Source organism: Cygnus olor, chromosome 2 (genome assembly GCF_009769625.2).
Source record: "Cygnus olor isolate bCygOlo1 chromosome 2, bCygOlo1.pri.v2, whole genome shotgun sequence".
Taxonomy (NCBI): domain Eukaryota; kingdom Metazoa; phylum Chordata; class Aves; order Anseriformes; family Anatidae; genus Cygnus; species Cygnus olor.
In genome coordinates, this window is record NC_049170.1 from 44,601,643 (window position 1) to 44,624,099 (window position 22,457).

At 36.8% G+C, this 22,457-nt stretch overlaps 1 protein-coding gene across 4 annotated transcripts in view; it reads left to right on the forward strand.

Moving 5' to 3' along the window:
* The window catches only part of ANO10 (anoctamin 10), a 119,592-nt gene that overhangs the window by 83,517 nt on the left and 13,618 nt on the right, over positions 1-22,457 (forward strand). The window contains exon 13 of one of the 4 annotated variants that reach the window (XM_040548368.1): positions 9,840-11,011. The exons of the other annotated variants lie outside the window; for them this stretch is intronic. Coding sequence (XP_040404302.1) covers positions 9,840-9,863 — 24 coding nt within the window. The 3' untranslated portion in view covers positions 9,864-11,011. Of the gene's footprint in view, positions 1-9,839; positions 11,012-22,457 lie in introns of those variants that run through there. 4 annotated transcript variants of the gene reach the window in all.

Consider the following 22,457-nt stretch of genomic DNA (forward strand, 5'->3'; position numbering starts at 1 on the left):
TGCTAGCACTAATCACGCTGAGTATACACCAAGCGTAAGTCTGCTGGCCCATCTGGCCACTGTCCTGTTGGAGTTCTTAGTTCCCTGAGAACAACCTTCTGTAGCTCAGAACAAAACAGAAATGCTTCTAACTTAAGGCTTTTCTGCATTGGGCAGCATCTTTGCTGCTGCTTGTACCACTGCAAGCTGCTGTTCTTGCAGAGCTTTACCACTTCCATGTCATATGTCTCCGAATGTGACTGTGATGGGTCAACATAGCTGCTTGAACCGGCAGTGAGCCTCAGAAATGTCTTTTTTTTTTTTTTGTGGGAGGAGGAGGAGGAGGAGGAGGAGATCCTTTTTTTACTACTTAACACTGAGAGAGCATGAGTTGTTAGTGCTTAACATCTTGCTTATTTATCTTGCAAAATGGGAACTCATTCAGTGTTATAATTACTAGAACTAGAGGGCTCAAAAAGGACGATACGTAGCTTCAGGACTACCCTCAAAACACTGCTGATACTAAAAGCAGAAGCTTATTTTGTGCTTGCTGGCAATGCTGAGCAAACGCAAGCCTGCAGGCAGTCAGGAGAGACAAAATAGCAGAGATGAAAAGAGTTCATTCAACTAGTCAAAGATGTGCAAGACAGCCAGTCAGAAAGCCTGGTGAAACTTGAGCTCAGACGATGAATTTAAATTAAAACAGAATGAGATGAAATAAAACACCCACTTTATGTTTTAACCCCCCAAACATAAAATTATATTTTTTGGGAGAAACATTACTGTTTTTAACAAAGTCTCACTTTTTCCAGCAAAAATGTGTGGCCACAATTTTTTTAAGGCTATACTGGTTTACTGGTTTGTATAATCAGACATAACTCACAGATGATGTTAAAATAGAACCACAGCTAATAATTGTTGTTTACTGTTCCATTTTTTAAGAGCCCAAACTTATTAATTTAGCTTTGCAAATGCAGTTTCTCCCCCATGAATAGTCAGAATGCCTCCAAGCATGTCTTAATATGCCATTTGCATGCAGTTGGTAGCTGCAGGGATATAATACAATTGTAATGCAAGATTCATTATATTATCATAACACATTTTTTTAAACATAGGGAGACTTGCACCCTATAGGAGAACAAGCTGTCTTCACACATAGTTTTGCCAGTGTATTTTAAACATGAATTCCTTAATTCTGGTCCTTTCTTTGGAAATTCCATTTAATGTAAAAGTGTTAGCAAAACCAAAATAAATGATGATCCTTAAAAAAAAAAAAAAAAAAAAAAGCCCATTATTAATTTGAGAGAGAAGGCTTTGTGTCCCCATTTGTGACTTTCCAACTGACAGTGAGATGACACTGTGTCTGCCTGGTTTATAGATGAATTAAACTTTTGAATATGTGACCATTGAGAGTCAACTGTATCAGTACAAACTTTTAAATAAATATGAGTATAATCTGATGGTAACTGATACCTTTGCACGCTCTCAAAGGCAAAAGAAGCAAACCATAACCCTACTGGGATGCTGGCGTAATTTCCTTTTCCAGCAATCCATTTGTTCTCTGAGACTGTTTCCAGGGTGAAACTGTCCATTCAGTTATGTTTCTGTAACAGCTAAGTCACCCTGGAAAGGTAACTGGTTTTAGCTTTCTCAAGTCCTGACCTGGAGCCTGGTGCTGGAATGAATATCAGTTAGTTTAGTCCTCGCTTTTTGCCTGACATCCCGGATCATTGACAAGGAGTGATCTCAACAAAGAAACCTGGAGTAAGGGGATAGGATAAAACTAGGTTAAAGTTGTTCCTACTGATACAATGCTGCAGTTACATCAGGCTTTCAGAGTTTCAGAACCCATGGGAGATCCCAATTATATATGAACTGGTTTGAATACAAGGGGAGAGACTGTTTCACTTCCCATACAAATGAGAGTGAAACGCACGGCGAGAGTCGATTTCAGGAACTCTGTTAACCAGCTTTCAAAAGGACGTTCGTGTGTCCGCAGTTACAGACTTTTGAATAATGGCTGCACCTATTGCTAAGAAGGTGAAGTAATAGAGCAAGAGACAAAACGAAATCTCATCTTGTCAAAATTACTTCAAAAGAAAAGAATCCCAAAAGATTATACTTACCGTGATTTGGTAATGAAATTCTCTTTATGATACTTTAAAGAATTTGAGGTGATTTTTAAACAAACAAAGGAGTATTGGTTGGAAAAACTGCTTCACACCCCCAGTAAAAAGAAAATCAACTCTTCATTTTTTTTTAAGGTGGCTTCTCTGTCACCCTGTCTACAGGAAAAACTCTTTCTGAGACCACCTGGAGATCAAAAAGCAGTACACAGAATTCCTGAAAGAGACAAAAAAAAAAAAAAAAGGAGGGGGGGGTATTGATGTCCATGTGTTGCTAGTGATGACACTTGCTCCCTGACAGAGTGTTTGCACAGACTGATCACGGCAATTCTAAGAACAAGTTTCAAACATGATACATGTTGCCTATCCAGCCTCTGGGTTTTTATTCATTTTGAATGTAGGAAGTCTCAATGCCTGCTTGTGGTGCCTTGAACATACTCCCTGTTGCATGAAGAATAGCACTCTGTTCTGTATCTACCACGTCACTGGGGTGGCTTATAGGCACGACAAATAGGCAAGTCTTTGCTATATATTTTATGGTAATTTTTTTTTCTGAAATGATATATAATTTCTTGTCTGAATAGCATAGGAGGAGTAACATTGTGTTTTATATGCATAAATTTTGTTTAAATTGCACAGTGTCCATAAATAATACACTGTACATAAGACTTAGTAGCACATTTTTTTTTATGTTAGAGTAGTTCTTATACAGATATTTTTCAAACTTTCACCATGGAGTACTTTATAAAGGTGGTATCATGGACCATTGCTTCTCTCACTTTCTAATATCTAATTCTGTTTTTTCCCCCCAGCACCTAAGGAGTTGATGTAGTTGAAAATACATTGGGAGGGGTGACTTTCAGATGACAAGATAAAGATTAGCACTTGTTCACACAGTTCATTCTGTATTTTTGCCATTTTGCAGTCTGTGTTGCTGGCCTAAGCATGCAAGTTAAAAGAGATGCTGTATTTAAATGGTAGACTACAGCTTTTTTTATAATCACACACACATATATGCATATACACACACACACAAGTAAACAAGAAGGAAACAGTGTCAAGTACTCAGATACAGAACGTTTTCTCTTAATTCACACGAGGTGTCAACATCCCTCAGTACAGTCAAGGACTGTGTTGCATAGTAGGGACGAGACCTGTTCTGCAGACATTTAAGTCTGTCCCCTCCTGAATTTAGACCCAGCACTCTTTCCTGATAGTTTCTGCTGCAACTATGGTTTGAGATTCAATCTGGTAAGGAGTGTGTTTTTGTGAAGAACAGGCTGCTGACCGTCCTGGGCTGGACCCAGTCTTGTATGTCCTGAATCCCTGACACATAAGCAGTGATAGTTTGTGCAGTTAGCTCTGCAGCTACTGCTCTGCACTGGTGATGTCCATCAGGATGACATTTTTTTTTTCCTTCTGTGAACCCTTTCAGTGTTAGCAATGAATTATCGTAAAACATTAACTTTCCTCTGCCTCATCCTTTCATCCAGTTGAGGATGGGTGGAATTGTTGCTCTTCCTTCTCCAATGCTAGACAGAAAAAGACTGCATTGCAGGAGCTTTCAGGTTTTGCAAGCCTCTGGCTCTTGAAGTGTCTTACTGGGGACACCCACCTGGCAGGCAGTGCAGGTGACTGACTCAGTTGAATTACTGTCTCCTAGGAGCCACTCAGGTCCCACAGCTGAGTAACATACTGCATTTGGGTTTTGGCTTGGGGTTTAACGTTTTTGATAATATATAATGTGGCCCAATAGCTGTAATTAGAAATTACCTGCCTGATACTGATATCCTGATACTGAGTCTATCAGGAACAGCTGTATTAGGGCGAAAAGAAACATTTATCAAAGATGGCATGCAGTATCTACCAGCAGCCACAAAAAAATGTCTAGGAAAGAGCAGGAAAACATGGCAAGTAGGTGTTGTGCATCCTCCTAAAATTCTCCTACTTCCTAGTGATTTTTTTTTAGCTCTGATTTCTAAGCCAGGTGCAATTTCTTTGTATTCTTTAGTGGTCTTCTATTCCTTGATGTTCTTTCTCTGTTTGAACCATTTTTAGCTTTAGGATCCACTATGTCCTTTTGTCAAGAAGAGCTACAATACGTTATCCTTGGTATGAAGGACATGGGTTGATTTTTTTTTTTTTTTTAATTATTTTTTTTTCCTAGTCAACATATTTTAATCAGGTTTGGTAGAAAAATTCTTTAGCTTTTATATATGAGAGGAGGTGTTTGACTGAATTATGACTGAGATCCTTTTGGCTTCTGGAATCTGTGAATTCGAGTTACCATAATTTTATTTTATGAGCTTTGTGGAAAATATGACTGCCTGATTTACTTTTAACTTGTCAATGATACTTGCAAATTTACTTTAAGACAATGAGTATACTCAAAACTTGTGCTTCAGGGTTTTAGATAATTCCCTTTTTTTTTCCTATGCATAAATGGCCAAATAATGTGAAGTGGCTCAAATCTTTCTTGGAAGCAAGGTTACCTTTCTAATAACAGTGCGGGAGCCAGACAGATGACTAGATTTGGGAAGATAAAAATTGGCAATGTTCTTTTAGCTTTTGATCTTCCATTATGGCATGCTGCATGAATCACTATTCCTACTGTTTCTTTCCACCACAGGGCTGTTGCCCTGAGTGTACTTTGGTCTCTCCTTTTCTTTTCTGGTGGAGCATTGTTTAATCTGCCAAAAAAATGAGAAGTCTGAGAACTTTCATTTTGATAGTTATCGTTAGATGACATATGCAGAAGTTGATGGTGATTGATCTCATGGCCTGTTTTGTCTTTGAAGTATGCAGATGCATTGTAACACAGCGTAACAAATAAAAAACAAACAAACAACAATAGAAAAACAACCTAAAGTTAGGTTTATCACATGGGACTGAAGCACTTAGACCACCTTCCAAACTCTGGTGACTTTATAGTAGAAGGAAGTATTGTATTGATGAGGAATAGGTTTATGTTACTTAATACATTTAGGTATTTTCACCTGTTGCTCATATAAAAATGTATTTTACATCTAAAATATAAATTGATTTATAAATATAAATTTAAAATAATTATTCCATTATTGGCTATATTGCCTTTTTTAGGCAGTTATGTGTAGAAGAGTCAGGTCTTTGTTTTATGACCAATGCACTCAAATCCTAAGTGGTTGAATCTTTCTTCAGTTTGTGATCCCTTGGGTTTCAAGGGGACATCTTGGTTATGGAGTTGTGGCAGCACCTCTGTAATCTATAGCCAGATTTCTGCAGCCCATGCTTTCTGCATAGGAATTGTTACATCTTTCCTTGGTAACTGCTGCATGCCTTTATTTTCTTAAAGGCATCTTTATAGTCACAATAGGCAATTTTTGAAAAGTTCAGCTAATTACAAGCAGCCACTTTTCCATGGAGTAGATGCATTTAAAAGTTACTATCTGTTTACTCATGTATTGTGTGCATCATGTTTTCCAGAAAACATTAATCGTAGTGGGTAGCTCTGAGGGCAGAACTGTTGCACTAAGATAAACATTTGAGAGTCTGTTTTAATGCCCAAAGCCTCTTAGTTTTTTTTTAGGCCAAATTATCTTATGTCCTCTGTCCAGTGTTTCTAGGCATGCTACAGTTAAAAGCTACTTTCTAAATTCAAATTCTGTGTTGTGTTTTTATTGACGACTTTAAAGAGTGGTAATCTCACAATTAAGGCCCCAACTTAAATGGCAAGATAGAGCTTCTACTTGCTTACAGCTGACACTTAAGGAAAATGCTAGTTGTATTATACTTAAAAATACAATACTACTTAATACTTTTTGTAATATGTCAGTGTAAATATAATAGTACTGGTGCAAAAGGAGGATGTTTTGTTACGTCAGTGTACTAGGAGTGTGCTTTTGCTAACCAGAATGTGTGATTTCAAGTAATTTACATTTTGAGTTTTTTTTAAATAAATATTTTTACAAATTCTGTTTTCTGCAAGCTGTAAATAATTATAAGCAAACATGATGAAAAAAGTAAGCATTGTGTACTGTACAATTACTCTAGAAAAGACAAATAGAACTTTCTTAAGAGCAAAGTGTCTCGTTTTTTGTATTGATACCAGTCAGGAAACATAACTTGTGGTTTTCTAATGTTGGCTTTATTTGGAGGGGATATACATGAAAATGTCTGAACAGCAGAGGACTCATCTGTTTCAGCTGTTAGTCGGTGCAATGCCATTAGTGTATGTAATCGAGGGAGGTCAGGGGTTGTTGGTAGTTTTTTTTCTTCTGAGTATCTCCTTAAAAGCCAGGTAATGAGAGCTGGAAATGAAGAGCTGTCGGCTCGTCAAATATCCCGGAGATCACTTGGCTGTCACAGTGTATGGAAGTTACGTAAGGTGTATAAGCACATTACATAAGGGCTCCCTGGTGCTCGGGGTCACTGGCTGTTCTTCCAGAACGAGCCACCGCTCGCTTGAAGGCAGCAGAGAAACAGAGAGCACACTTCAGAAATGTGCATCGAAATTATTTCTATGCTAGTAGCAGCAGTTTTGCAGGAGATGTACATACGACTATATTCAGCAGAAATAGAATGACATGGAAGAACAACAAAATCAGATAAGAAATTAATTGAATTTTCTTTTGACTAAGTGAATATCAGTTTAAAAGACCAGCTTAGATACCTTGTATTGCAGAGGTATATACATTTAAATATATTTTTCAATATATATATTCAATACTGTTTGAAATGGTGGGGAGGTTTTAGGCCCAGCTAGAGGGACCTGTTATTCACATACAGACCAGTTAAGCATTTCTTTGCTTTTACTCTGGAAAAGAGAATTGCAGCTAAGCTTTTGTTAACTTTTTTGATATTGCTAGTAAAATCTTCTGAAGATTTAACTGGACTTCTCTTGCAAAGAGAAGTATAGATATTTCTCTAGGGGGGGAAAAATTAAGGTGGGGAAAATCTGCGGAGGCCTTTTTAATTCATCATGGTTTAAGAGCAAGATCAAAAGGTGTTTAATAATGAACCTTTTCCACTCGGAAAAGCACATTTTAATGGTAGTAGTAAGAGCATGACTCTCATTCTTTGGTCAGATAGCAGTAGCACCTTCTTCACAATGTACCAGATTTAATTTATATTAGAAGTTAAATGGTTGAAATCACTGTATCCAGTAACTCTAACAAGTAACAGATGATAGCTCTACAAGGTGTTCTCTTAAGTTATTGGAAAGGTCTGATTCAGATGTGCAAGGAGTGCTCTCTTTCATCTCTTGGCGTCTTCTCAAAATGTCTTTCAAAGGTGGGGGAGATTCAGTTCACAACTTTCTTGTCCACGAAACAAAGAACAAAATTTTATGGAGCCTGACTTGCTAAGTGAAATGTAGGAAATTCTGTCCGTTGGCAGCCTCATGTTAACCACTAACTTCCTGTGAAAAGCGCTTTCTGCTGGGTCAGCCTGTTGGCTCGTCCTGCAGCAAGCACAGCTTTCCATTACCTCTGTGAAGGAACATTTGGCTGTAGGAAAGCAGCCCATTTTCCCGCATTAGTGCCACGAAACTTACAGGTTGTTGCCTTTCTGTTGTTAGGATCTCATTTACTAGTTTGTGACTCCTTTTTGCTTTGTTAGTGTGGTGCAAACTGAGTGTTTTCCTCGAGGAAAATACACAAATCTGTTCTGACTTCCCATGTCTAGGAAGATTGCCCCGTGAAACCAGCCTGCAGCCCCTGTTCTGCCTAAATATAACATTTCATGCACACCTCCAGTGCACGTGATAACTGATGGGTAGTCACTGAGAGAGGGGTCTCTGTGGACAGTTATGTAAAGAAGAGTAATTATTTACCTGTTGTAGTAAGTAATGGGTTGTTTTTCAAGGTGTGTAGTCTACGTTCATCTTACAATTCACCCGAATTCTTTGCATCTTCAGAGTTGTAGGCCTTGCTGGTTCCTTATTGATACAGAAATGGGGAGCTGGTTGTTCCTTCTCCAGCTGGGACTTAAGGACAGCCATATCATATTATGGGTGTCAAGTGTATCGACAGCAAAATCCATGCAATATAAGTTAAAGAACCAGTTAAAGGAAAATAATGTGTCCTTGGTATTCAGTTTGTAGGTAAACAAGGGCCATACAAGTTAAGTCCATCTTCTAGTTCTGTCCAATCTGCAGCCAATCTGCAGCCAGACTTACCTTTATCTGACAAAAAGAGTCCCTGACTATAAATAAATGTAGTTTTTGGAGATTGTTTGGTTTAAAAATGGTCTCCTCCCCTTCCTGTCCTAATCTGTCAATTTTTGTACCAATTTTTCTTCTTATTCTGTCCAGTGTGCTTTATTGTGGAAGGGTGTTTGTCTTTATTCATTTTGTATGTAGACTCTATTGATGTTTTCAGTTTTGCATTTCTTTGTTTTACTTAATGTTTATGACCTCCATGGGAAAAGACATTGTTAGGCTATAACACAGTGAGTTTCATGACCCCGATATAATAAATGTACTCTTTGCCTTGTTGCAGTTCACCCTGAGCTCTAATCAGTTGTTAGGAATTTTTAAAGTCCCTATAGAGCGAGTGTTTTGAAAACATCCATTTATTTGCCACTGAGTGGTCCACAGCTCTACACACAGTGACAATGGAATTAATCCAGGGAAAGAAACGGTCTGAAAAAAGTCATTTAAGTACCCATGCTAGCCTTGCTCTATCCACTAGGCAGTTTGTTTATATTGATTTTATTAGGACACAAACAAAGAACTGTGGAATAAAAGAATCTATTCTGAATTGTACTGTTCACTCATCAAAATATTCAGTATTTCAATAAAATGTTCGGGCCTCTCAACTAGATTAAATTGTATTTACTTTACACTCATTATACACACATTTTGGTTGTAGCTCTCAAAATACTCTGTTCTCAAGGCCTTCATTTCAATGAGAACAGAATGTTCTGATGTGGAAAGAAAGCCTTGTGAAAACAAAATTGAACGTTCAAACCTGAAATTCAAAGTGGAGGGAGGTGGAGGAGTGACAGGAAAGGTAGCTGCATATGGCATGCTTCTAAGACATGCCTTCATTTGATTTTTAATTTTGCATTGATACCAAAATCAAGCAATTTCAGAGTCTTCCCAGTAGAAAAACTAATGAGCAACTCCTGCCATCATCTGCTGAAGTGTTAACTGAATTCTCTTGCTTCTGTTTGAAGTGCATCTTTATTTTTCTCATGTACTGGCTCCTCTGTATGTATGCGTGTCATTGTACGCCTGCGTGTGCATGTGGCTGTGTACATAACCTTATGCCCTTTATTATTGTTTTTTTGTAATACTGACTTAACCTGTCAGTAACCATTTCAATAGTAATTGTGATACTGAATCATTCTGCAGCTGTTTTATTCAATTATTATTTATAATTTCAGGCTTTCTTTAATATTTGTGGGTTGGTTTTTGTTTTGCTCCCCCCTTCGGGTATATATGCAGCCTATGGTCTTGGTACTGCAAAAGCTGATGTGGAAACACAGCTTTATCTGTATGGGCTGTTCCACTGCTTGTAAAATAACCTTCACTTTCATGTGGCTCTGAGATAGAAGTTTTGCAGTTTGATTAGAAAGGCTAGGCTGGTCATGAGACATTTTTTTTTTGTTATATTTGGATAGATTAAGCCCTGGAATATTGTTGTAGAGTCTGGTTTAATTTCAGTGGCTGAGAGTAGAGAATGCAGTTGTAAGAGGGACAAGCCAGTGTTTTGTGTTTTCTTTCTTTTTTCTTTCTTTTTTATTTTTTTACAGCTGAATGGAAACCACAGTCTCTGAAGCCTGGATGGATGATGAATGCTATGTGGTTGTGCCTTGTCACTATTAAAAGGGAAAAGAAAAATAACTTGAACATTGTGAACCTGTAAACTGTGTGAAACAGTCTAATCTTATTTTCCAAAGATGGCTCAAAAATAATAAAAGCATCATTGCACAAATGCAATGAGCTTGATACTTGTATTGCTTTGAGAAGATGCATGCTACTGGATAAAAAAAATTCTTGCACTTTTGTAGGGTAAAGTTGTTAGCTGCTTTGGCTGTTGGACAAAGAACAGCTTTTCTGTACCATCGAAGGACAATCCCGATGCCTGCTGTATCCATGTGTACAGATATTTACCATACAACCTAAATTGTTGAGGTCAGCGGATCGGTATACAATTCAGGAGCCTCTTGCTTGTGAAGAAGAAAATTTATTTTAACAGTGTAAAACCATTATAACTACTTGGAAATATTTGCGTAGCACTAGCATTTTGATACGGTAGCTAATATAATTAAAAGTAAACAGAAGTACAGTCTCTAGTGAAAGCAAAAATCCTCAGTGCTGTATCTGCACAGAATATCATATACGCATACTGGGAGAATTTGCTTTAGGTATGCTAGTCTCCTGCTACTTGAAGAAGATAAGTAGAAAATATTTCCTCTGAAAGAAAATTCAGAACAGGAACCTAACTTTGAGTTACAAGCCATCTGTGCCGGCACCTACCTCCTCTCTGTTAACTGTACACAGAGAATCCGGAGACAAGTCTCCCTGAGGGTAAAGTATGAGTATCTTCACAGAGAGACATTGGCTAAGAGCTTGGTCCATAATATAAATCCTGCTTGAAAATGAGAGCTTTTATATTTTGAGCAAATAAAGGACAAAATGAGATCTGTCAAAATTTAATTAAGGGTGAATAATGGGGCGTATTAACACAAGGCTGAATTTGAGCTTCAGAAAATGTAAGTATCATCCCTGTCAAAGATCCTGCTTTATAGCGTCTGCTTATGTCTTTCATTAAGTTGTATTTAAACAATGTGGCCTGACTGAAATAACTGAATGGAATGTCTCTTCAGGCGGTACTCCTCGTTTTTTTTTGCATGCACTTTATCTAAACAAACACACACACACACAAACTGTGTGCATTAAAATAGAGCATAGCTGGTGGTTTTTTTCTTCATCCTGTTTGTTTTATTTAGAAATATCTTGGTTCAGTTTACAGAATGCTAGGACCAGAATTATTTGTATCCGCGTATTTGTTTGTTTATGCCTAAGATCTTTCCATTTTCACTTTTGGGTTTGCTTCTTCTGTTATCATAAACACCTTCTTACACAGAAAGGAAGTAAGCAATTGAATTTCGTGCAGAGGAGCACGCGAGAATGATGGAGTTTGACAAAGAGCAGTGGGAAAAAAACAGAGGTACACTCTTGTCGGAAGAATGGAACTGGCAAAATAGAGAACAGCTATTACAAGCAAACTCCTTCAGCTCTAATCTTAAGAACTTTTTTACCCGTGGCAGGTATAAAATTAGCAATTGGAATTTTGTCTTCAAATTGACTGAATCCCCTTAAATGAACAGGGTAGAGAGCAGGCTTTGTTTCCAAGGCAACAATCAGCTGTCATCCTAAGGACAAGAAAGGTGCTTAAGTGACAAGGTTGGCTTCAGAGAACATCTTAATAAATGGAGATTTTGCTGTCATTCACAATACCTGGAGCTATAGAACTTTCCTGATGTGCTGTGTAACTCTCAATACATCTTCGCTTGGTCACGAGAAGAACTCACTCCTACAAAGTACGTACCCTACCCAACACCATATTCTAAATATGTTGCAGTTCGCGCTGTGTGTCTAATTTCTCACTGTGACTACTATAGAAGACAAGTAGTGATATCTATAGCTAGGATTATCTAACACTTATTACATTAAAGTACAATATTAGAGCCAAGATTAGGCTCTGGAGGGTGTGGAGAAAAAATAACAGGTATTTCAACACATCTAATCACCGTTAGTTCTAATGAATAGCTCTCAGTCCCCCCGGAAGATATGATCATGATGACTCACTAATGCCTGATCATGGTTTTATGCAATGTCCTTTATACATCAGAAGTGATTTTTTTTTTTTCCCCTGTGTACTTATGGAGAGCTATTCATGCATGTGTGACGACATGAAAGAACAATGATTTCTCAGGGAAAAGCAAGCTAGCAAAGAAGCAAAGATAGCATTTCGTTGGTAAAGGGGTGAGAAGAGTTAGCTTCTCCATGCCATAGTGGAGCAAGTGGATGAGGAGGACTTGATTACAAAAATTCTGAAAGTCAGAAGAAGTTAGTTTCATGCAAAGGAATAGTAAGTCAGAGAGAAATATTGTAAAATCAAAGAGACAAACTAGAAATATTATTTTAACAATGACATTTGTGTTTTTTCCTTCCCACCCCTTCCCTTCACTTTGTAAGAGAACGAGGGATGAATGCAGGCATAAAGACTCAGGGAGAAAAGATTCAACTGATGGGGGGACAAAGCAATTTGTCATTGGGACAGGTTGCAAGTTTGTGAACGATTCTTTGCTCTTTATTTAGGCGTTTTATTTCATGAATGTGCACATTAAAATTCTTAACACATTTTGGAGGTTGTCTAGCTTGTTTGTAAAGTGAATGGTAGATTTGGAAAATAATGATCTTGCGGCAGTTGAATTGGGAAGAAATGGTTTACTAAATAATGTAAGTACTTTTGCAAATCCTTTGAGACAGATTTTTCAAATTACAGTTTCTAATTCCATGGAAATATTAACTCGAAATTGTAACCTATTTACTTCTCTTTATACAGAAAAGATTGTTTTGTTTGGGAGGTTTATTAATCATCAGATATACATCTCTGAGAGCTATCACTGTAATAACTTTGAAAGCCTCAATTGTTTTCTAAAATACAGGTATTAAAACCTGTGTAGCGTTCCCATTGAGCCTAAAGAAATGAACAAATCTGTTTCACTTCATTACTTCATTACTTTTTACAAGTTGAGAAGAACAAAAGTCTTCAGCTGCAATGAGCCTAACTCCATTGGATTCAAGAGCCTTGTCTTCCCAGGAGATCTAACCCACAGTTGTTTAGTTGTTTTTTTTTTTTTTTTCCTGTGATGTTTTGAAAGACCTTCTAACACTTAAACAGTCTTAATTATCAAAACCAAAATGGGGACTGAAGGCTTGTAATGGGATATAGTCATTTTAAAGTAAGACTCAAGTGAGAAATAGTAAACTGAAGGGAACTTGCCAAACCACAGTTCTGCCCCTTGTGCCCTGGATCCTTATTTAGGGTTGCAGTGTGATTTTATTTTTATTCCTACCTCCATCTGTGATAAGTTAGATGATAGTGAGTGAGGCTGCTTTACCTAAATTTGTTTTTATTTTTGCTGTTTCATGGCTAAGCAAATCCTTCCTGTTTAGAGCCTGACTGTTGCTCCTTGATTTACATGCTGTTTGCTATTCATGATACACAGTTCCTTCTAGAGTACAGTCTACACTTAAGCAGTGTAAATTAAGAATCACCTCATTTGCAAATAAATGGTAGTTCTACATAACGTGGATCTTCAGAATTGTAATTGTACTCACTAATTTTTGTTTCTGTGTTGACGCCCTAACATATTCTGAGTTCTGAAGGTAGGGATTTTGCAGAAGTAATATACGATAATGAAATCAAAAACCCAAACTAATTTTCAGAAATGGTCTAGCAGATTAAGTGTCTGACTTCCACTGTATGTCACTAAAAATTATGTGTGGCCTTTGGAAATTCTTGAAGAGTTCACCTTTCATTTCAAGGCTGCTTTAAAAATTGTATGTACTAATTTTATTTCAGTTTCCCCTGGTTTTTAGACTTTTTACTTTGTAAATTTAATATTTTATTCATTGTGTGAAATCTTAAACATTTCTGAATAGTAGTTAGCAATACTTACTAAATAATATACCATCTCTTTATAAGAATTTACTAGAGACTAGGAGAAGAGGCCTTCTGTATTCAGCCAGGAGCCTCTTACTGTTGCATCGAGTAATCTAGTGGCCAAATACAAAACAAAATCAATTATATTTATTATCTTTAATCTTGAAGGTCAGACTGGTTAACACTAATTTTCAGGTGTACCTCTTCTGTGGCAGTCAATGCAATCCGGGTATTACTCATATCTGCAAAGAACTGGCAAGATATTAATATAGTAAGTGAAGTACTATGTCTTCAATGTTGCTAGAACAACAACTGTGGAGAAAAACTTATTATAGTGGTCTCCGAAGAGACAATGCATGCTTTTGCATTCCTAAAACAAGCTGACTAGATCTTTTATGCTGAAATAGTTTGTAAACTACAAATCTTCTTTTATTACAAATTTCTTCCATTTTGTAAGTCATACAGTGTGATTGTTTGTAGTATAAGGAAATCAGTAAACAAAATACTAAATCACTTTAGTCCTGGGAGGCTAAATTCCATAGTAATTTAGATCGTGATGAAGCAGCTAGATGTTTGATATTCTCTTCTGAAATGTTCTCTAGAAGCTACTTGTCCTCAGTGAGCTGTCTGGTGCTCATCAGGTGCTGCATTTGCTGAAAAAAATAAATGATTTGAATAGGAAGATGCAAAATTATTTATTGAGGTTTGCCATCACTTGAATTTACTATGTATGTGAAACATGAAATGCATAAAAAAAGACAATGCTTACTTATGTGGCAGTCTTTCTGCTGTCTATGTATATACTATACTGTAAATTATTTTTTGTAGCTTTTTATGCTTTTACATGTTTTCAGAAATTTCAAAGTTGTGTAGTAAAAAGGTTTACAATAGCTTCTAAATATAAATAAGCTTAAAAATAAATCCTGCAAAACCTCAGCGATCCATTTAATAAAATACTCATTTTTGTAAATGCACCGAAAAGAGTGGGTGAAAATAGTGTGACACATCTTGTGGGCTTAATCTATTTCGTATAAATTTGCTGTGAAAGCTCTAGTTCAATATAGATAATGTGCAATCTGTTCTAAACATCCAGTTGTACAATAAGGGTAATTTGTGGGAGACAGTTATGGATCTCAAGAGCCCTTTCATCATTCGGAGTATTGAATTAATCTCCTCCTAAATGCTCATTCAGAAGGTGCCAGAAGACTGCTCTGTTTGGTTGCCATGGCAGATATTATTCTCCTGGCTCCTTGGAGAGCTAAATTTCTATAAACTGTGAGTGTTCTCAAGTTTATCAAAGCAGTGAGCTGTAGTTACTCTGATTTCTGTTGTTGCTGTTGACAGTTTCCTTCTGTCGTGTGCTTGCTTTAATTTTTTTTAATGTTCTAAACTTTTTTTTTACCTTGCTTGCTCTCAGATAGAGCAATAACTTTTGTTTAGAGACAAAAAGGGAGAAAAATTATTTTGCATATAGCCTTACAGTCAAATAAATTGGATAAATCTAAAAAGAAATCTGAAAATTCAATACCTGTGTGCTAAGAGACTAGTGAAAATAACAGAGCTCTCCGATAAACGCAGGTTATAACTAGGGAAGGGAATGAAAGTATTTTTCTCAAATGTGTGTGGGGGCAGATCCTGTGAAGGAGATTGGCCCGATTTCTTATACAGTAAACTTCAGTTTCATGTACTCGTGTTACCACAGTCTGCTTTAGCAGAGCTAATGAAGCCCAATTTCCTCAGGATTTATGTTCTGTCTTTCATGAGCCTATGTACAGCTGTGCATACAGCTTGATTAAACACCTGGCAGTCCCTTACTGCGTAGCAGAAGGAGTTGTGTTACGATTGTGTTCTCAATGACAGGGTGGTGATTTGGATTTCCCTTCCTACCGAGTAACTAATTTTCAAAAATGAGAAGGTATTTAATATCCTTCAGGCTTCTGCAAATTGATAACTTTTGTTGCAATTGGCTGCTAGCTGGAAAGTTGCTTCATGGTCTCGCCATGGCCCCTGCCCTTTAAACCTGATCCAGGTAACTTTGGGGAGACATACTATCACTGTGAAAGCTGCATATTTTAGGAGACAGTTGGCCATGACTGAAATTCAGACTCTATCTTGAGCTTTAAAGAAGAATTACTTAATGTTTATTCTGTAGTAATGCATCCTGTCAACTCAAAGCGCATCGTTTTGTGTGGTGGTGTTTGCTTGTCCAGATGGATGCACGTGTGCTTGGAGTGCTTGGGCTCAAGATTTTTTTTTTTTTTTCTTTTGGATGTTTTGGTTACTCAAGATAATTATACTCAATATAAGCCTATCACAAAGGCAACTAACTGGATAACAAGTGATCACAATTTGCAAAGAGCTACATGTCCGTACTTACACAGGTACACACATCAGTGTCATTACAGTGTCACCCTCAGAAAATTCTGTAGTCCTGACATCTGAAAAGTAACCCTAGTGTTTGCTGCTGCGTTACCACACTCTTCCACTTAAGAAACATCCAGAAGCAAAGCTGTTTGTGGCAGTCCTGCTGAAAGACTCAAATCTAACTCCTAATCAACTGTGAATGTGTGGGAGGAGACTGCTTTGAGTCAGTGGCAATGTGAATGATCATATGGATGGGCATCGAAGGGAGAAAACCATTAATAATTGGAGTGTTAGAAATGTTTTGTCAGAATGCAGATTTACCATCTACCTTCTTCAAAGTCTGTTTTAGTCTAGCATGAGGGGACAGGGCATCTGTAAACTCTAAGGGGGCTGGATGAGCTAAAAAGTATTTGTGCTGCGTTTCTTGTTACGAATATGCATCCTTAGTGCAAAACTGCATAGCTGGTATTAGCCCTCCTGGAAGGTGAGATTTGTTGTGTGCACAATGTTAAGAAAATATTAAGAACAAACCTGAGGGGAAGGCAAATATTTAGAAAATTGAGAAACTCAAGAGTAGGATGATGCATCATAATGCACTCGAAATGGATCCATAAAATACATTCATTACGGTTGCATTTCCTCTTTAAATCAGATTTGTTCCTGGAACAGGACTGGGGAAAATGCCATTCTGAAGAGAACCTACACGTAGTTCAGACTGCCAGCAAATCTGTCGTAGGCCATCTCGTTGAAACAACAGCTGAACTATCAAGTGATGGAAGTGTGAAGTGATTAAACAAAGACAAATGAATAAAAGAAGGTTAGAGTAGCACTAATATGAGTTAATTTCAGTGTGAAGCAAAAGAGGAAGTACGTTAACTGGAGCAAATGATGTGTGTGTTTATGAAGGATATTTTTTAACCTGAATGTCTGTAACAGTCAACATACAAATAACCGCATGTCCTTTTTCTCATTGTCCTGTAGTGCATCATGAATGCAGTATTTCTGCTGTATTTCAAGTCTCTCATGCTTCTGTGGAAAAGCAGCAAGACTTGACATTTGGTAGTACGGGAGGCTTTGTGTTCAAAGGAAGATGGCTGGGGTCAAAGAGCATGTCAGTGTTTAATTAGTACACAGCATCCTTCTCAATTATCACAGAGAATATTTTAGATTCTTATTGCCTAGTGTGTAGTTAATTCGCTGTATGCTATGCTGCACAAGCAGCAGCAAATGTATTTTTCCAATCTGAAAGTGGCCATTTTTGATTATTCATACAGAGGAAAGGATGTTCTGTTTTAAACAGATTACAAAGCACTAAAACGTATTCTGAGGTGCTTTAGAAAGTAGATGTCATTGGAGTTCCCTTAACTTTCTCTTCCTGAAACACGTGTCAAACTGAAGTGTTTGATGTTTTATTTTTGTCAAATCAATGTAACATTCTGCTGGGAAGCTTTTTAAATCATGAGGTGTACTATAGTTTTCTACAGACGGGCATATATCTGCATCATTGCATGTAGTATCAGACGATGTTGTTCTGTTAAGGAAGGAGTATTATGTTGCTGTTCTGTGTTTACTTTGTTAAGTAAGACTGAAGTCTTCAGCACTTAGAGAAAAATTTTGTGAAAAGCAAATTCATTTATGTAAACAGAAAGCGTCATACCATTATATAAATAACTGTATGCTTAAACAAAAGAGTATGTCTTTTTGCGTGTACCTCCCAGTGTTGTTTTTCCCTGCTGTGCAATTATATGAATTACAGGTAGCATAGCATGTCGTGATAGGTAGCTGATACGAAAAAGGGAGCAGTGCTCAGAGCAGGGCTTTTCTTGAGATATTGTCTGTTTGTTTCTGGGAGGCAGGCTGTCAGGAAGGTTCAGTGGTACTGTTAGTCTCTGCATACCTTTTTGAGATGCCAGCTCATATAAAATGGCTTAGAGAAGCCAGGAGGAAAATATCTGACGAAAGAAATACAGACTCTTTTTAAAGCTTTATTGTATTTTAAAGTTTCAGTAAAATACATTAAATGGAAAAGCAGGACTGGAAATGAATAGAATGTTTTATAAGTTCAGGCAATATGTGATCTTTTATTTGTTTCTGTTGACAGCAAGCAAACCTGAGAAATTGTTTCAAAGCATTATGCTCCTCTGTAGTTTGCTAGGTCATTCAACCAATAATAGGTGTAATGTGTACTGTTCGTGGCTACATTTCCTATGAAATGGATTGGGAAAGAAAGATTTGCTTTCCTAACAAGAATTTGGAGAATCTAAAGTTTAGAGTTTAGTTGCCCTGTTTTTTATCTTAGTTATAGATGTGTTTATTTTATTTTATTTTTTTGAGATTGCTTTAATTCTTGAGCCTCTGTTAGAACTGGATACCAAGTCTGTGAAATATTGTTTTAAATAAATTGAAAAAATATAGAAGCCCATTTCCCTGAAAGGATAGAAGGATAAGGTTTCTTTTTAGCATTGTTTTAAGCTGAATTTGTTTATTTGTTTTGTTTTTTGTTTTTATTTTTTAAAGATAGAACACTCCTGGCCATATATAAATGAAAGGAGAGGTAAATTTGCTAAATAGATGAGCTTCTTGAAACTCCTTGTCCTTCCTGTTTTTTCTTATAGATGCCATCAAATAATCAGTCTGTCTCTTGAAAAAGGCTTGGTCTTAGCTGACATTTGATAACTAGCAGTGAGGTGAAATCTTAATGAAATAAAAGGTAGATGGGTTCGAGTTGGTGGAAGAAGTACTGTTGAGCAAACCTAGAATTTAGCTGATCTGCCAAGCTGAGAAATTGTGGGTAACTTATGCTCACATGCGGTAAGAAGACACCTTTCTTCTGCAAGTGGGGCACGCCTAGAGTTTCCCTTACTTGTTTTTATCTTGGTGATGTTGAAATTATCAGACCAAACCATTAATTAGTTCATACACTTTCTTCTCTGGGAGCAATCATTCCTGTTGTTTCCGAGAGATGTGTAAGAAACTGTAGCAAACCCAGTTAAAACTTTGGAATAACTATTAATGGGAGCAGTTGCTTACTTTCTGTATCAATTAGTAAGTATTAGGCTTATCTCATCAATCAGGAGAATTTGCATATCTGGTTCCAAAACAAGATTATTTCTAAACCCACTGTGAAGGCTCCAGTTTGTCATACAGAAGTCTCACACAAGACCATTCATAGGGATGTTCAATTCTGAGTTGGCTTTTCTTGTCTTTTCCATTTTTTTCCACTGATGAGCAGAAATCAAGAAGAGATTCACTCATTCAGTAACACAGGCCAAAGACTTCTTTTTAGTGGAACTCCTGCAGATTCCTTGATAGAACATTTAGTTAAGGTGTTATTTGCATTGGTTTTCCAGCATTGTGCTTATTCCCATGTCACAGGAAGATCAGCGTAAAGTCAAGAAGCAAGTTCAGCAGACGGCAGTTTCAGTGGGATACTTTTCTTTGATCAGAAGTTGATAAGGTTGCATCAGTCCACAAGCTTGAGTGCCTGGGGTGCTTACCAAAGAAGTTTTAGCCTGTTCAGTTATATGGAACCACTGTTAAAAAATACCCTTTAACCTGGAGTTAAAGATGCACAAGAAGAATGAGGAGTATGGAGCAGTTAGCATGGAACATATGAAGGGAAGTTGTGATGTTAGCAGCATCCCTATTTCGCTTGTCTGTTAACTCATAGGCTTCCAAAGGAAGAGTCTTGTCATTTGTTATAGGTAGTGTTAATTGTCCTTATCTGGGCCAGGAGAAGGCCTGAGCTACTGCTGCTTTGCTGGGCCAAAGGTGGCTTCTGCATTCTTGAGAAGTAAAAGAGTACAAGCACATACTAGTAGAAAAAGAACAGAAAAACTGGAAAATGCAGGTTTTGTTTCTTGTATGCCTTATACTTACGGTCTTGCAGCTGGAGAAGGAAAAGAAACAATCATTATACATAAATCTGGCAAGTTTTCTATTGCTCTCTTACAGTTTTCTGTTAGGAAACTTGTACAGAATACCTGTTTTTTTTTTTTTTTTTTTTCCCAGTAATAAATAAAAGCTTATTTTTGTTCTTAGCAAGAAAAGAGAAATGTTATGTTTTGAGATATTAAGTTAGTGACCCAGTGGGTATACTACTACATTTAAAAAGGCAAAATTTGCAATAAAATTACCAGAGTAAAAGTTGTTATTGACTTGGGAAGACAATAATAGAAAACCAACAGCCTGTTATAGAGCTCTGTAGTTGTCTCCCTGTAAATAAGATTGAAAACACAAATTATGCTCCCCCCAAAAATTAAAAACCTGACCCAAATTAGATTTTAAATCATCACTTTCCAGCAAAATGTATTTATTTTTTTTTTCTATTTCTCGTATTCTCCCAAATCTGATCTCTCTTTTCTGACAGGCTGTGACACATAATATTCTAATATCTTGTGACAAGGACAGTACAGACAGAGACTGAAATGCTTACTCAATAATCTTAGGCTATTCCTTAAAAAGGGAACGCTACCGCAGGTGTTGGAAATGGAAGTAAAAAGAAATCTGTTAAGTATACACAGAAAATACAGAGAGGTTTGTACTACTGAAAAGTAATTAGCCTGTAGTTGCAATGCAATTATATGAATGTGGCATTGATTTTTAGTGTAGCGTTTCAATAAGAACGCAAAGTCCTGAGGTGAGATCAGAAGTAAATCGTTGTTTATGGCTGTGCTGTTCCTTAAAAATTGTTCGTATTGCCCCACAGGTTGGCTGTCCTGACCAAAGTTACATCTGTTTAAAGAGACTTTGGGTCATTTTGTATTTATCAGGCCTGTGCCTAATTTATTTTTGTGTTAAGTCTTCAATTTTATTTGTCATTTTTTACTGGATGCCTCCCTTTTAATTTATCAATAATGAGTATGTCTCCCTTCAGCTCAAACCCCTACACTCAGTTTCTAATATTGAAAAGATTTGACAGTTCATTTTCTCCCATGCGTTTTGTTTTATAAATTTCATTTTGTGCCTGCCTGAGTAAGGAATTACATGAGTATTGAGACTCTTAACCACTTGTTTATCTAACACAAGCCTGAGTGGACTGCCTGTGGAAGGGACGCTGTAGAAAGTTGTGCAAGAATTCAGACAAAGTCCTTTTTATTCATATTGTAAGTATCAATAAAACAATTCAAACAGTAAATGTCAATAAAACAGTGGCATGAGTTCAAATGATGTGCAAATAGTTGCAAAAAAAATTCAAGTTGTACAGTTACATGTGATATTATGGGTAGGAAAAAATAGACTATTCTAGGAAGATTTGCAAATTAATTTTCCTTTAGTCTAGAAAAAAGATTGTTAGCAGGTTTGTTTCCAAATTTCCTTGAGTGTCAGAGCACTAAAAATAAGAGGCCATGTATTCCTCTGGGATAAGCTTAATTTTATAATTTCCCATTTCTCCGTTTCGTGTTGAGTGCTTGGGTTTTTTTTGTTTGTTTATTACTGGTAAGGAGAGGAGCAGAATGATCCATTCCATAATATGATAAATTCCCTTTTTCTGACAGTTTTTCTCCTTGTTCAGCCTATTTGTATGTATTTTTTGAAACTATTAGTAGTATTTTTTTAAAATTTTGTTTTTGTCTAAATTAATATTGTTGAGAACATTGTATTTAATATCCCATTAATATTGTTGAGAACGCCCTTTTACATAGAAACATTTTACTGAAACTGCTCATAGGTGTGGACCTAGCATTGTTAAAGTCTTCTCTATTTGCTTCTATCTTTGCATGTGTGCTTTCTCCTCATTTCCTTTTAGTATGTGTTGATGTGTACATATAGACAGTGTACAGGAAAACAGAGAATGAGATCTGTGTGTGCAGATGCTGTTCAGTTCCTTTTTGTAGACGCATTCTCATTGTGGTATGTTGTAAACCACAGCCTATAATTCCATTTCTTTTAATGGATATCCTCTTTTCTTTTGATATAGTCCCTTAAACCAGTAATAATTACTGTTATTTCCTATTAATAAGGAAAATTATGTGCTCTGTGGTATATGAGAGGTCTATGCTATGGATTCTTGAAGAAATCTTTCACTACAACTGTGCATTATTATTTTTTTTTGGAAAGGATGCAACTGACTGCCATGCATTTTGCAATTCTGTTGATCCTATGTGGAATATGGAATTTTCACTCTGTACCAAAAAGGAAACATAAGCACATGAGCACTGACATATCATCAAGCTCAAAGTGCAGAAAATGGATTTCTCCAGCTTGTTAATATTTTGTAATTATTTGTCCTGTCTCAGCTTGCTTTTTTGATTTGCCCTGAAGGATCTGTGGAAATGTGTGCTCACCACCCATCTTACACTATCACATAAATTCACAGTGAATTAAC